This window comes from Carlito syrichta, unplaced genomic scaffold (genome assembly GCF_000164805.1).
Source record: "Carlito syrichta isolate Samal-C Ts95f unplaced genomic scaffold, Tarsius_syrichta-2.0.1 Scaffold289251, whole genome shotgun sequence".
NCBI lineage: Eukaryota > Metazoa > Chordata > Mammalia > Primates > Tarsiidae > Carlito > Carlito syrichta.
In genome coordinates, this window is record NW_007233347.1 from 232,106 (window position 1) to 246,142 (window position 14,037).

Below are 14,037 nucleotides of genomic sequence, written 5' to 3' on the forward strand. Positions count from 1 at the left end.
AATGAGCCTTTTGGAAGAGCCTCCATTGAAAGATGTGTCAATGATACTGCAATGGCCCCAAAGACAGAATTGATTGAGTTTATGTGGGGCCAGAAGGCTCGCTCACCGTCTCTTTCTTTCAGAATCAAAGTGCTCACGTAACTACTGCAACTCTGTAATTTCACTTGAATTGAGTGTGAGTGGTTAGAAATCAAAAGATCGGTTCTAGTTGCTCATGATATCAAATCTGCACTGAGGGCAAAACAAAAGAAAATATGAAAAACTTGGAGCATGAAAGTTTTAGATTAGATATGATAAATACTTTTTTCACTGTGTGATCTATAAAACATTTAACTAGCTCACTGAGAAAGAGAGTAGGATTGCCATCCTGGGAAATCAAACAATCAGACAGAGAAAGATCCTATTCTAACCCACTCGGATGGGATTCAGTCATGTGCTTCTGCTACTATGAATTACAGTTTAAACCCTCGATTTGCTCATCATGCACCTTCATTTGGATTCTGAGCAACTTAGGGCAGGATCGTGTCAGTTGGGCACATAAAGTTAGTAAAGCAAAGTTGTTAACTAAGGAGAATCAATAAACCACAAAAGTTAACCTGTAAGATCTCCTTGTAAAACCTGATTGTTTTCCTAATATACGCACATACAGCATTCTAAGATAGAAGAGACTAGAACAGGCCAGGCATAGTGTCTCCATAGTGTAATTCCAGCACTTCGGGAGGCCGAGGTGAGGGGATTGCCTGAGCCCAGGGGTTCGAGAACAGCCTGGGCAACTTGGCAAGACCTCATCTCTACAATAAAAATTTTTAAAAATTAGCCGAGCATAGTAGCGCATACCTGTAGTTCCAACTACTTGGAAGGCTGAGGTGGAAGGATCCTATGAGCCCAGCAGGTCAACGCTGGGGTGGTCATGAGCATGCCATTGCACTCCAACCTGAGCAACGGAGTGAGACTCCAACTCAAAAAAAAAAAGAGAGAGAGCGACTAGAACATCCATAACTCAGATCCCTAAGGGTGAGCTTCCATGTGCTTTGCTCTGGCATGTCTCCTGGCAGAGGGAGGAGAATGAAGAGGTCAATTCCGGTCCTTTTTAATGGTCTAGTAGAAGTTCTGCCTGTTTTAAGAGGAAAAGAATAGACTCTCTGGTCGTCCAAACTGCCTGTCCTCCCTACTAAATTATTTTATAAAATTATGTGAAGATGACATGTATCATTTTGATTAATCTTACTCTGACTTTCAGTTTTGGATTTGGACTCAAAGCCTAGCTCATTCCAGTCTGCTTCTGGCAGGCAGGCTTCCACAGGTGGCAAGCAGTTCTGGACAAAGTATCTTTAATATAATTGATGATGTCGAACAAAAGAAAACCCTTAAATCAAAGTGAAGGACATAGGGGAAAAGAAAGTAAGATCCCATGAATTAGAAAAACTATTATACTCTCAGGACAGAGATTAAGATTCCAAACCCCAGCCGGGCTCGGTGGCTCAGCCTATAATCCCGCGCCTTTGGGAGGCTGAGGTGAGTGGATTGCCTGAGTCCGCGGGTTCGAGACCCGCCTGGGCAGCGAGACCTCATCTCTACAATAAATCAGAAAATCAGCCGGGCGTGGTAGCACATGCCTGTAATTCCGGCTACTTGGAAGGGTGAGGCGGAAGGATCGCCGGAGCCCAGCAGGTCGAGGCTGCGGTGGCCGGAAGCAGCCACTGCCCTCCAGTCTGGGCGACAGAGTGAGACTCCAACTCAAAAAAAAAAAAAAGATTCCAAACCCCATACACCTCCAAAACCTTTGAAAAGCAGAATTTCTGTTCTCTTGTGACTACAGATTGATATCATCCCTATCAAACTACTTTTCCAAGAAGCTTTTATTGAACATCTTCTTCCAGCCTTGTCTAATCTGCAGCAAAACTGTGATTTTCCTATATACAAAGCCCCACTGGGAATGTTGTGACGGATACATAGAAGTATAGTTAGCTATGCTTCGTACTCTCAAAACACTAATCAGTAAAGTTTCTGGAGGAAAGAAACTATGCCGTTTTCCTCTTTGTATTCACTATGTCAATTAGCAAAGTGTCTGAAATATTCAAGTGCTTTACAGATGTCTGTTGAAGAAGTGAATGAATAAATGACCTAATTGGAAGACCTCTAATGATAGCGGTCATAGGTGAAGATTCAGTGCTGAGCTCAGTGTTGAGAGATGTGTACTGTTCTATACTTCCCAATATGGCAGCCATGAGCACATGTGGCTAGTTCAATTTTACGTTAATTACAATTTAATAAAATAAACATTTTAGTTCCTCTGTTTATTGATAATATTTCAAGAGGCTGTCATAGTGGGCCGTGCAGAGAACCTCTCCATCATTGCAGAAAGTTCTACTGGACAGTGCTGGTCTAGATAGAAGGGAATAGGAAACACTGAGGTAGGGATACACACCCTGCCTTATAGCTCAGCTCGATCTCATTGGATGAGAAGAGGATTGTGGAGGTCCTTAGATGCCAGGCTAAAACAGAGAACATAGCAGTGGGAGCCATCTTAGTGTGTTTAGGACAACATGTGCAGCTGACGTGGAAGAAAAACTGGAGGAAGAAAACCAGCTAAGAGCAAAAATTAAGAATTAGTTACTAAGAAATCAGACCAGGGTCAAGCAGTGACAGCTCACACTTGTAATCCCAGTGCTTTGGGAAACTGAGGCAGGTGAATCCCATGAGGTTAGGAGTTTGAAACCAACCTGGAAAATATAGAAAGACCCATCTCTACAAAAAATAAATGAAATTTTAAAAAATTAACTGGTCATGATGGCACGTACCTACAGTCCTAGCTAGTCAGGCAGGAGGATCCCTAGAGCCCAGGATTTTGAGGTTATGATGAGCTATGATTGTGCTATTACACTCCAGCCTGGGCAACACAGTGAGACCCTAGCTCCAAAAAAAAGAAAAAAATTTTAGAAAGAAATTAACATATATAAAATGCTTACAGCAGTAACTGACACACAGTGAGCTCTATATAAATATTACACTTTTATCTCTTCTAGTTTAGGAAATCGATTCACAACTGTGAACCTAGCTAACGTGTCCTACAACCAGCTTCTCCAATGATTAACCAGATTGTTTTTCCCAAAACAAAAATCACCCACAACTTTATACCGTCAGGAAAGACTGATAAAGGATTTCAGTCAAGTTTTGCATGATGCAAATTCTCCTTTGGTCTTCTAGCTGGTAAAGGCATCAAAAAGAAATATCAACCTGGTGGCCGCCTTAGGCGAGGGAGTAAGATGGTGGCCTCCATCTTTGCCGGTGCCGTGAGAGCAGCTTCAGCCGGAGTCTCACTGTTGGCCAGGTTGGAGTGCAGTGGCACGCTCACAGCCACCATGGTCTCTACCTGCTGGGCTTGGGCGATCCTGCTGCCTCTTCAGCCTTCCAAGTAGCTGGAACCACAGGTGTCTTTTGGTCCCTGAATATTTTGGCATCTTCAGCCTAGCGAAACTGTGCCAAGAATAAGAGAACCTCTGCATTGTCCACTGGACACTTTAGTCATATGCAGAGACTAGTTGTTTCCTCTGCTCCTAAACTCATTACATCTGTCAGAAACCTGACATCTGGTTGTACTGCAACAATCCTTAATAGAGTGGCCCCCTTGTTTCCAAATGTCCTGAAGCTGCCAGTCAGAACAGTAACATACTTCAGTTCACAAAAAGGCAAGAGAAAGACTGTGAAAGCTGTCATCTATAGGTTTCTTCGACATCATTCTGGTCTTTGGCTAAAGAGAAAGGCTGGTTATAAGAAAAAATTATAGAAAAAGACACATGCAAGGAAAAGACACTTGAAGGAATTTGTGTTCTGCAATAAAACCCAGAGTAAACTCTTAGATAAAATGACATCTTTCTTTTTTTTTTTTTGAGTTGGAGTCTCACTCTGTCACCTCAGCCTTCCAAGTAGCCGGAATTACAGGCACGCGCTACCACTCCCGGCTGATTTTTTGATTTATGGTAAAGATGAGGTCTCGCCAAGTTGCCCGGGCGGGTCTTGAACCCACGGGCTCAGGCAATCCACTCACCTCAGCCTCCCAAAGGCGCGGGATTACAGGCTGAGCCACCGAGCCCGGCTATGAAGACATCTTTCTAGAGGTGAAACTGGTATGCTGATGATCCTTATCTCAAGTATCACAATCGAACCAACCTGAAAGTATGGATCAGAAGTTTTATGGCTTCCCAGTTACTGAATATGTATCTTTGCCTACATGATGGCTTTGTAAAAATAAATATGTATAAAACTTGAAAACAAAAGAAATATCATTCTGACCTTTATACTTTTTTTAAACTTCAGTTACGTTAGCTAAAATTCTGAGGGATCAGGCTGAGAGATACTGGGCCCTTACTTCTGACTAATTTTGTAGCTACGGACTGTGATGCTGCTCAAATGAAATCTTTCAGTCTTTCCACCCCATCTCCTACCAACTCATTATTCCTGGTTGTCCTCAGGTGAAACCAGACCAGGGTCAGGGAAGAAAGAAAAAGAGAAATAAAACCTGAAAGTGAAGAAAGGAAAAGAGAAATAAAACCTGTTTTCTTGACCTATCATTTAAAGCCAGAACTTCCATTTCATGCTAGGAAATTCACCATTAGTTGTTGTCTTGTTTTTATAGATCTTGTTCAGAAGTTTACTCTAGTCCCAGAGCACACCTATTTACAATGAACCTATTAGAAATGGTCACTGACACTCTATTATTTTAAATTTTTATGGAAGCTACTATAATAAGGCAGAACAAGTCGGTGCTAAAGAGTTTCTAATGATAACAAGGCAGGGAACAGTAATTCCCAGAATAACTTCTTCCAATTGAGTCATTAAAACTATTAATACTCTTTTATAAATTCTAGATTACCAATGTGTCTCTTTTTCCTTCTTCTTAGGTGAACTTGAACAGAAATTTGAACTGGAAATCAGTCCTCTTTGTAATCAACAGAAAGATTCAATCCCTAGTATACAAATTGGTGAGTTGAAGTCAATGTCCATTTTAAATAATAGCTTTTGCACCTCTGACCGAAGTCACAAAGAAAGGAAGAGCTACACACAGCTCTCGAAAAATCAGCATCGAGGGTTTAGTCAGTGTCCCCGGCATGGCGCAGTGGCTCATGCCTATAATCACAGCACTTTGAAAGGCTGAGTTGGGGGATCATTTGAGGCCCGGAGTTTGGGATCAAGCTTAAGCAACATAGCAAGACCCCTTCTCTATTAAAACAAATAATATTTAAAACATTTAAAGTAAAAAAAAAAATGTCCCTTTGAATGACTGGGTCTAAATAAACACTTTAATCATGACTTCTCTACTAGATAATTATAATTCTAGAATAAAAGCTTTTTTAATAGACCCTTAATTAGCCTGAATTAACTATGGTTTATAATAGAACTAAAACTAAATAGAGTAGAAGGAAAATATTTTTTTCTGTAAAAGAATCAACTGTCTACATTCTCTCCAGGCCTTGAAGGTGGGAAGTCAGCAGAATTGGCCCTTAGGATTCTTCCAATTTTGATCACTACCCCTCATCCCTGACACTTGTTCCCAGGGGTATGGTCCCCAGGCCTCGGGCCTTGGAGCCATGCTATCCCACTGGGCCTAGGGTCACATGTTTCACAACTTCCTGCTTCAACACTTATTTTCAGGCTCATTCTCTTAAACCACACTTTCTTTCAACTGTCAATTGTGGTAAACTATTAAAGTGTGATAACAATGCATCCACAATAATTACTACTTTATCTAATTGAGATATGCATAAGACCATCGAGCAAATTAGACCAAGGAAATTTTAGGCACTTTAGTGGAGGAAATACTTTTGCTCCGGTAAGAGTTTCTATCATACCTCCCAACACTCCACCAATTCCATCTACATTTATTTATTTATTTTGTTTGTTTGTTTGTTTATTTGTTTGTTTTTTGAGTTGGAGTCTCACTCTGTCGCCCAGACCGGAGTGCGGTGGCACGCTCCCGGCCACTGCAGCCTCGACCTGCTGGGCTCCAGCGATCCTTCCCCTTCAGCCTTCCAAGTACCCGGAACTACAGGCGCACACTACCACACCCGCCTAATTTTTGATTTATTGTAGAGATGAGGTCTCACCTAGTTGCCTGGGCAGGTCTCAAACCCGCGGGCTCAGGCAATCCACTCGCCTCGGTCTCCCAAAGCACTGAGATTACAGGCTGAGCCGCCAAGCCCGGCCTCTATCTACATTTAAAGTAAGCCTTTCTTTTCCTTGCAGTTCCCTGCCGTTGAAAGCAAGCTCAGAACTTTTAACTCTTTTCCTTATAAACTCTAACCTTCACATATACCAGTTCGCATTTTTTACCTAGTCCCACAGACCTTAGACAGCTGAATGTATTCACGGTCCTACAGGCCTCTGCAAGGCTCAAGTTTTAATGTCTTGACATTGGAAGGGAAGGGGCATCTGAAAAGATAAGCTGAAAAGTAAGAAAACCAGAACAAGTTAGAATGAGATGCTTACAATCAGTGAGGGTCAAATCTAACCCACAATCTCAACAAAAGAGCAATGAAATCCTCCCCAGAAAATAGGATTGAAATAAATCTAGCTACAAAGATGTGAATGCAATATGCAAATATTAAAATTATGAGATTATTGGGCATTCACTTTTTTCCAATTTGTCCTTAATATTGTTCTGTTGTTTTCATAATTAAACTGATTCCCCCACCCCAAAATAGGGGATAATGGGTATAAAAATAGAACTCAGGGCAAATGATGATTCAGAATCGTAGGGGCATTAACAACAGAGATACAGCCTCAGCCTCCTGGGATCCAGTTCTCTTCTGCCTGTTGCTTTAGCCGTGAACGTTCTGCAGATGTAATTCAAAATTAGACACTGACCAAAGTCCTAATCGTGAGACTCAATGTGTTCCGCTCTGGCTAGAAAGAAATGTTGCCACCAACTGTTAATGACATCTTGAACCTTGCCCCCAAAAAACAAAAGGACTCACATTGTGAAGCACATAACCTGGATTCCATGCAAAACAGGTCTGATCTCAGAATGTCTGTCCTGTTGTTGTCATGAGAACACACTGATTTTGTCAGATCATAGGTCCTGATTCACAGCTCAGGAAAATGTGGTTACCATAGATACCTCTTTTTAAAGGGGGATGCGGGTTGCGGGAACAGGGAAATCCCATGGAAACCACACCAGCACAGTCATAATAAAGAGAAGGAAGGTGATTGTAAACCAACTCTAGGTACATAAGTCTTTCTCTGTCTCCATTCTACATCTGCAGCTCTTAAAGGTTTGGGCTCCGGAGGTGTGGTGGCAGGGATAGATCAGGCTAAGCTTAGAGACCCCAAAGAGATCAACAGGACTTGATGGATGCTGCAAGCTCTAGTCCCCCAGATAATAATTTTTTCAGTGGGTCCCAAGTAAGGCAGCAGTTTCCTCTGTCCTTAATCCCCTCTGACTGAAAATGTTCCCTCTCTTTTCCCTATCTCAATCCAAAATAAGAATTTTTCTGAGTGCCGGTCTCAAGCTCAGATCTGATTTTCTGTTTTAAGTAATTCATGTTTACACAAGTGGAAATGGGGTCTTAATAGCCTCTTCTCCCTTCTCGCCTCTCTTCACCAAATTCTGCATTTTAAAAGGAACAAATTGAATCGAATGGATCTCTAACAGGTGAAATCTATGGAAAGCTGAAGAGAAAGAAATTTCCTTCAGTCCTCACCTGCTCTGAGGCTACCATGCCTCATTTCCTGGCCCCCACCCCTCCAGAAGGACAGTACCCAGCAAAGTCAGTTCAACCCCCGAGAAGAGAAAGACTGGCACAGCACACTGAGTGAACAGGCTCCCAAATCTGACCATCCAGGAGGCTTTCTTTATTTGAACAACTGCCTCGCAGCATCTATTCGACTTTAAAATCACTTTCCTAGGCAGGGCACGGTGACTCTGCCTATAATCCCAGCACTTTGGGAGGCTAAGGTAGGAGGATTACTTGAGCCCAGGAATTTGAGACCAGCCTGAGCAACATAACAAGACCTTGTCTCTACAAAAAAAAATAAAAAAAGAATTAGCTGGGTGTGGTGGCGCATGCCTGTAGTCCCAGGGAGGCTGAGGCAGGAGGATCACTTGAGCTTAAGGGGTCAAGGCTTCAGTGAACCATGATCACGCCACTGCACTCCAGCCCGGGCCACAGAGCGAGATCCTGACAAATAAAAATAAAAAAATAACTTTTCCTAAGTAGCATAAGAAGACTTTACATCTGAAGAGTACAAATACAGCTGTACAATTCCAGGGTAACTTTAGGGGGAAAAAATGAGGGTTTTTTTCCCCTTGGTGTTGAATTTTAAAATGTTGGATTTGTAACCTTTTTATCCTTAGGTAAACCCAATAAATTTTCACACCTTGAGCTTTAGAATAATATAATTTTGTCACCTATCTTTTGAGATAGCTAATCTCCTTTAAGGTAACTTACATTAGAAATTAGATATGAAGATTGCGAAGGAGATAAAGAAAATTCAATAATTTTTTTCTTTAAGCAAGCAAACTGTGAAATCCTTATTTGCTGACTCCTTATATAACCTTCTCAAAATGTCAAATCCAGACATAAAGTCACTGGCTTAATTTTCCTGCTTGGATTCAGGTTCTCTAAAATGATCTCATAATATTGAAATCATATTTCACATAAGATAAGACAATGCAGAAATGTACAATAGCATTGCATTGTTCCATCTCTGTAGTATCCTCAAAGGCCAAGTGTCTGCTGTCTGTCTAACAAAAAGATAATCGGCTCAAGCCTTATACTCCATATGCCTATAAACACACAGGGTTAGTTGCTGGAAATTTTTGTTATGTTGAAAAACATTGGCCTTTCTCTTCACATCTACATTACAAGGAAATACAATAAAACCTAAATACGTCCAAGTCTGTGATGATTCCAACAATTCTGGCCTAGACCAAAAGTTACCTTTGCTTAACAAATCATGTTTAATATGGAAAGCACAATAACAGCAAAACATGATTAGAAGGTAACAAATCTTAAATATTTAAAGAGAACACACATGCAAATAAACAGTCTAATATCAAACAATCTTATCCGGTCACTAAGGTAGGACTTTTATGCAGGTAAAAATCTGTATTGAAAATGAACAAACTTTACTTAAACTTAGTTGTTTTAGCAGTAGTTCAAAGCAAGGCAAGACAATAAAATGATAATCTTGAAAAAGTAACCTACAGGTAAGTGGCCGAATTCTTCAGGTGGTCAGAATTAGTGAGGTGTTCCTTCCTGATGTCATCTGCCCTTTCCTCCCCTCCCCTACCTGCCTTTCTTAGTTTCAATACCGACTTTTAAAAACTTGTTTATTTATATGTCTTTCTCCCTCTGCAAATAAGAATAGCCTCTAGTTATTGGGAGGAGATATGCCAGGAGATTTTTTTTTAAAGATGTGGGATACAATTCAGGGCTAGGTATACAGATATTTATTATGCAGGTACCCTTGTTGATGAGGTGTGCCCCCACCTCCCCTGGCGGTTTCCCACTACGTGCCAGGAGATTTCTAAGCATTTTACATGTGTTAAGTTATTTAATGATCATAACAATCCTACGGGTTTGGTACCCTCTTTAGCTCCTTTTTACAACCAAGGAAACTGAGGCACAGAGAGGTTAAGGGACAAGCCCGAAGCGGCATAGCTTCTGCTCCTGGACTGAAGACCATATCTGGTTTGCCTTCATATCCCCGGAGCCAAGTACACAGTGGGTCCCCCGCGGTGTCAGTGAGGGCGAAAGAAGTGGATCTGACTGCCTTTTGGTGATGAGCATGGCCTTCCCTGTTCCAGGTTTCATGACCTACATCGTGGAGCCGCTGTTCCGGGAATGGGCCCACTTCACCGGAAGCAGCCCTCTGTCTGAGAACATGCTAAGCCACCTCGCACACAACAAAGCCCAGTGGAAGAGCCTACTGCCCAAGCAGCACAGAAGCAGGGGCGGTAGTGGCAGCTGCCCCGACCACGACCCTGCAGGCCACAAGACTGAGAACGAGGAGCAGACTGTGACAGAAGGCGACACCGCGTAGCACCTGGCCTGGCCCGTGCCCTGCTCTGAGTCACTGAGAGGAAGGGCCTGCATGAGCAACACCTCCAGAGAGGGCCCAAGCTCTGAGGGAGCTCTTGCCAGTCACCCCAGCCGCCCCCTGGGTTTTGTCCTGGGGCTCTTTGGAATGCCACCCTCCTCCCACGTACCTGCCTCCCCGCCTTTGTGCAAGTGTACAGAAGCCATTTGTCACCTCAGCATTTGCTGCCGAAATGAGCGACTCCCTTCAGTGACGTGGGAGCCAATGCCACAGGCAGGCTCACCCCCTACCCCCCACCCCAGGAGAAGACTTGGAGTAAGAAAGAGGTGCTTCTGCCTGTCCCCCCATGACCCTCGGTCACACTGTGACAGGCAGCAGTTCCCAAGTCCAGAAGCATGTGAGCGTTTGCCATCTGACTGCTGATCTGTGTGACAAAAACACCAGCATATTTGGAACTCCAAGGAGATTGGTCTTAAGGGCCAGAGCACAATGAGAGCATGACAGAAAGTACCTTCTATTTTAATAATAATTATTATTGTAAAAATAATAATAAATCTTTTTAACTTTTCTATTTTATGCACTAGACAATGGATCTAAAACTTTGGGCTAAGAATTACTCAATGTACCCAAACTTGAACAGGGGGTTCATTGATTTGTTACGGACTTTATGCCACCTTGAGGCAGAGATTTGGCATCTTCTCAATTTAAGAAATCACATTTCCTATCCGATCTGAGGGGAAGGTGCTGTAGAGTTCGTTCCTTTGCACCATCAGCCAATCTGTCTTTGACGGATTCCGTGACGTGTTTATATTCACCCATGTACATTTTCTGTAAATACCAAGCGCTACTGATTCCCATGCCAAAATACATGAGTATTATGGGATTGCTACCTGTATAAACAATGGCACTGTGAACAGAATACTGTTAGTTTTAATACAAGAGAATGCATTTGTAAATATGGTATAGAGTTTATTAATATACTGTTGTTTGCAGATAAAGGCCTTAACTTTAAACATCTTTCATCTTCTGAAAGCTGCCCAATTTAAATCCTCACAGATTGTCTTTCTGAACTGCCTTCCCATGCCTGTCTCTATGTTTTCCAGCTAAGGTCACAAACCAAAACTGAATAAAGTCTTTGAGGAAACCTTTCAGAAACTTCGCAGGCATTCCGCTTGAGACCATAGTGTTTCATCTATGGCACCAAGCATCGTTTCCTCAGATACATGAGACCCTTCAACAAGCCTGAATCAGTCACTCTTCAACGCAGCGATGTTTTCACAAGCCAGCTGATAAGCCTATGTTTATGTGACTCTTGTTATGGAACATGGCGATGCATCAGCTTCACAGGAGACATAGCAGGTCTCAAAAACCTCTTATGACCCTGTCATCTAAGCATCAGGGAATTTCCCCGCTCCCATGTCACACATTTGTCTGTTATGGCTACAGTACCAAAGTACTTTTGGTTTATGGTTGGCGTGCATTTCTTTGGTGTTAATAGTAACTGGATTTTTCTTTTCCCTTAATTTCAAGTGAACAACTACTCAACTGTTTAGCTGAAGTTCATATTATTTAAGTCAAGGAAAGATTTCAGTTTTATGACACACTTTACCTTCCTGGCAGGTCATCGTTGTTAATTATGGTTCTAGCTAGCAGTGTCACCTTGGAATTTTGCTACCCTTTTTTTCTACAGACACTTGGCCGTAAAAACAGTCTGTTAACAGCATTCTTCTCCAGGCTGCTAAACGCTGTGCACTGAACCCTTTCGTTACAAGTTTTAGCATAATTAATGTTAGATGAAAATTGTTGGTACCCCTTTCTTCTTGGCTTTAACAGTATGGTAGTGGGAGAGTGGCTGTTTCTGCCATTATCAAGCTGTTTCTCAAGCTGATAAAATGACAGCTAGCTCTCACTTCCTGAGTGCAACTGGTTGGGAGTTTTTTCTCCTGACATGCAAATGAAATGTTAGAAACTTGACTGGCCTATAATAAGTTCCTGCAGGGAGGCTGGGGCTTGCAGAGTTAAGGCTTCCGGTAAATTTTGGCAAGTTGGTTATATTTTCATTAAAGTAGGAGAGATTGTCAGATGGTGCTAAAGAAAGTGTGAAGACCTTATGAAGTGAGTGAATGGTAAGTTGAAACTATTGATATGGGGAAGAAAGGAGGTTGTGGAGAATTAACACCAACTGTTTTTTCTGTAATATCTATGAGTTGACATATGTCTCTTTATCGCCTTAGCATTCTGAGGCTCTCAGCTTGGGGAGACCCCAAAAGAGAATATGTTGGTTGTATTCCTGTTTCCAAACCTCCCTTACTTAGGTTTGATGGTACAGAGAGGGTTTTTGAGTAGTCTGTTTTTAATGGCTATGGGATCAAATCAAGGAAAGCAACTTTTGAGGACAAGAAAGTAGAGATAGGAAAGAAGGTATTATTTTAGTTAATGGGGCCCCTACCTTGAATCTAGGAAATGGCTTTGCTGAAATTACAATTATATCATAATTTAAATAAATAAGATTTGGAGGTATTCTGGGTAGTTCCAAGTTTATAGGACAAAAATGTTTTTGTTACAATTAGGTCTTGAAGAAGAGTTCCCAGAAAAAACCACCAAATATCCACGATTAACCCTATGAAGTAGCTACTAGTACAATAAAAATCTGAAGTAAAAGGAAATATAATGCATAAACTATATGCATCTGTCTCCTTCATTCAACTGTCTGGAGAGTACTTGAGTTCCTCACTTGTCCACAGAACAAAAAAGAAAAAGATTGTGAAAACTTCTTTCTTTTTGTCTAGTAGTGGCTCTTTTGCAATATTTCATTAGGAGTCCAATTACTAATTAATATACAGCTATTGGCTCATCCGTGGATTTTATCTTTATCTTACTGTCCTAGTTCATGGACCATCAATTGTTGACTTACCAAGTTTAATTCTTTCATTGCTTGAGAAGAAAGGGATCAAAGGGCTATGTTTAGTAATGATAAACTTAAGATCAAATGAAGACAGAGAGAGAATATATATACATATATCACTGCCAGGCCTGATAGGCAAAGCCTGCTTCTCCTTTTAATAGCAGCAATTAATAGTCAGGACCTTATTTATGACAACCTGACCTACCCATAACTCTCTGCTAGGCTAAGTAAAAGCCAGGCTCTGTTTCTCCCTGCATACAGATTCCCAAAAGGGACTTGGAGCGTGTCTTGAAACCTTGTCTTTAGTCAGTGCTTCCTACAAAACACAGACTTGTTTTGTAATCTTTCTCATGTTGAATCAGATCTGCTCACTGATTTGGATTTGGTTATGAGCTTGTATCCACTGTACTTCTCATGCTTTGTTCTCTTAAGCGAACCCTTAAGAATTGTGTCATTTTGTGTACACGTGTGAGGTTTGAAAAAACCACCTTGTGAGTTTTGCTCAAAATGTGGCCTAAATATCCATTGGCATGTCTAGATGAAAACTAAAAATAAAGATAATTTCTTTAAAATATCACAATATGAAAATATCCTGATTCTCACCAGGTAACGTGTTACCAGCCAACCAATAGGATTCAAGCAAAGGAACCCACTGCCCAGGAGAGGAAACATTCAAGGAAAGAACACAGATACAAACATGACCCACGGGCCCATCCCATTTGGCGGCTACAGAAATGCCCATGTTGATGATGGCTTCCCTTGCCTGTTACTGCAAAATGAGAGCCACCATTCAGCTCTACATTCCCCCCAGATTTCTGATATTGTTCTGACTCACATTTTTCAAACTCATATAGGAATGGGAATGAGGTATAATTTTTTTAGGTTTAAAAAACATAGCAGACTCAATGCAAGAATTATTTGTGAAAAAAATGTAGTCTCACATTTCAAAATTAGAGGCCATCAAGAACAATAGAGCATCTCAGATAGGACAACTGAGTGTTCTACATTGATCTAATGGTAGAGAAAAAGAACACCACCATGTTTCTCAGAAACACTCTTGTTTCTTTATGTATTTTCTCAGATTTATTTTA

At 41.4% G+C, this 14,037-nt stretch overlaps 1 protein-coding gene and 1 pseudogene across 1 annotated transcript in view; both read left to right on the plus strand.

Moving 5' to 3' along the window:
* Window positions 1-13,521, plus strand: part of PDE7B (phosphodiesterase 7B) — a 146,609-nt gene extending 133,088 nt beyond the window's left edge. The window contains exons 11-12 of the mRNA XM_008054213.2: window positions 4,902-4,982; window positions 9,809-13,521. Coding sequence (XP_008052404.1) covers window positions 4,902-4,982; window positions 9,809-10,044 — 317 coding nt within the window. The 3' untranslated portion in view covers window positions 10,045-13,521. The remainder of the gene's footprint in view (window positions 1-4,901; window positions 4,983-9,808) is intronic.
* Window positions 3,267-4,660, plus strand: LOC103256328 (annotated as a pseudogene).
* Window positions 13,522-14,037: the final 516 nt, after the last annotated feature.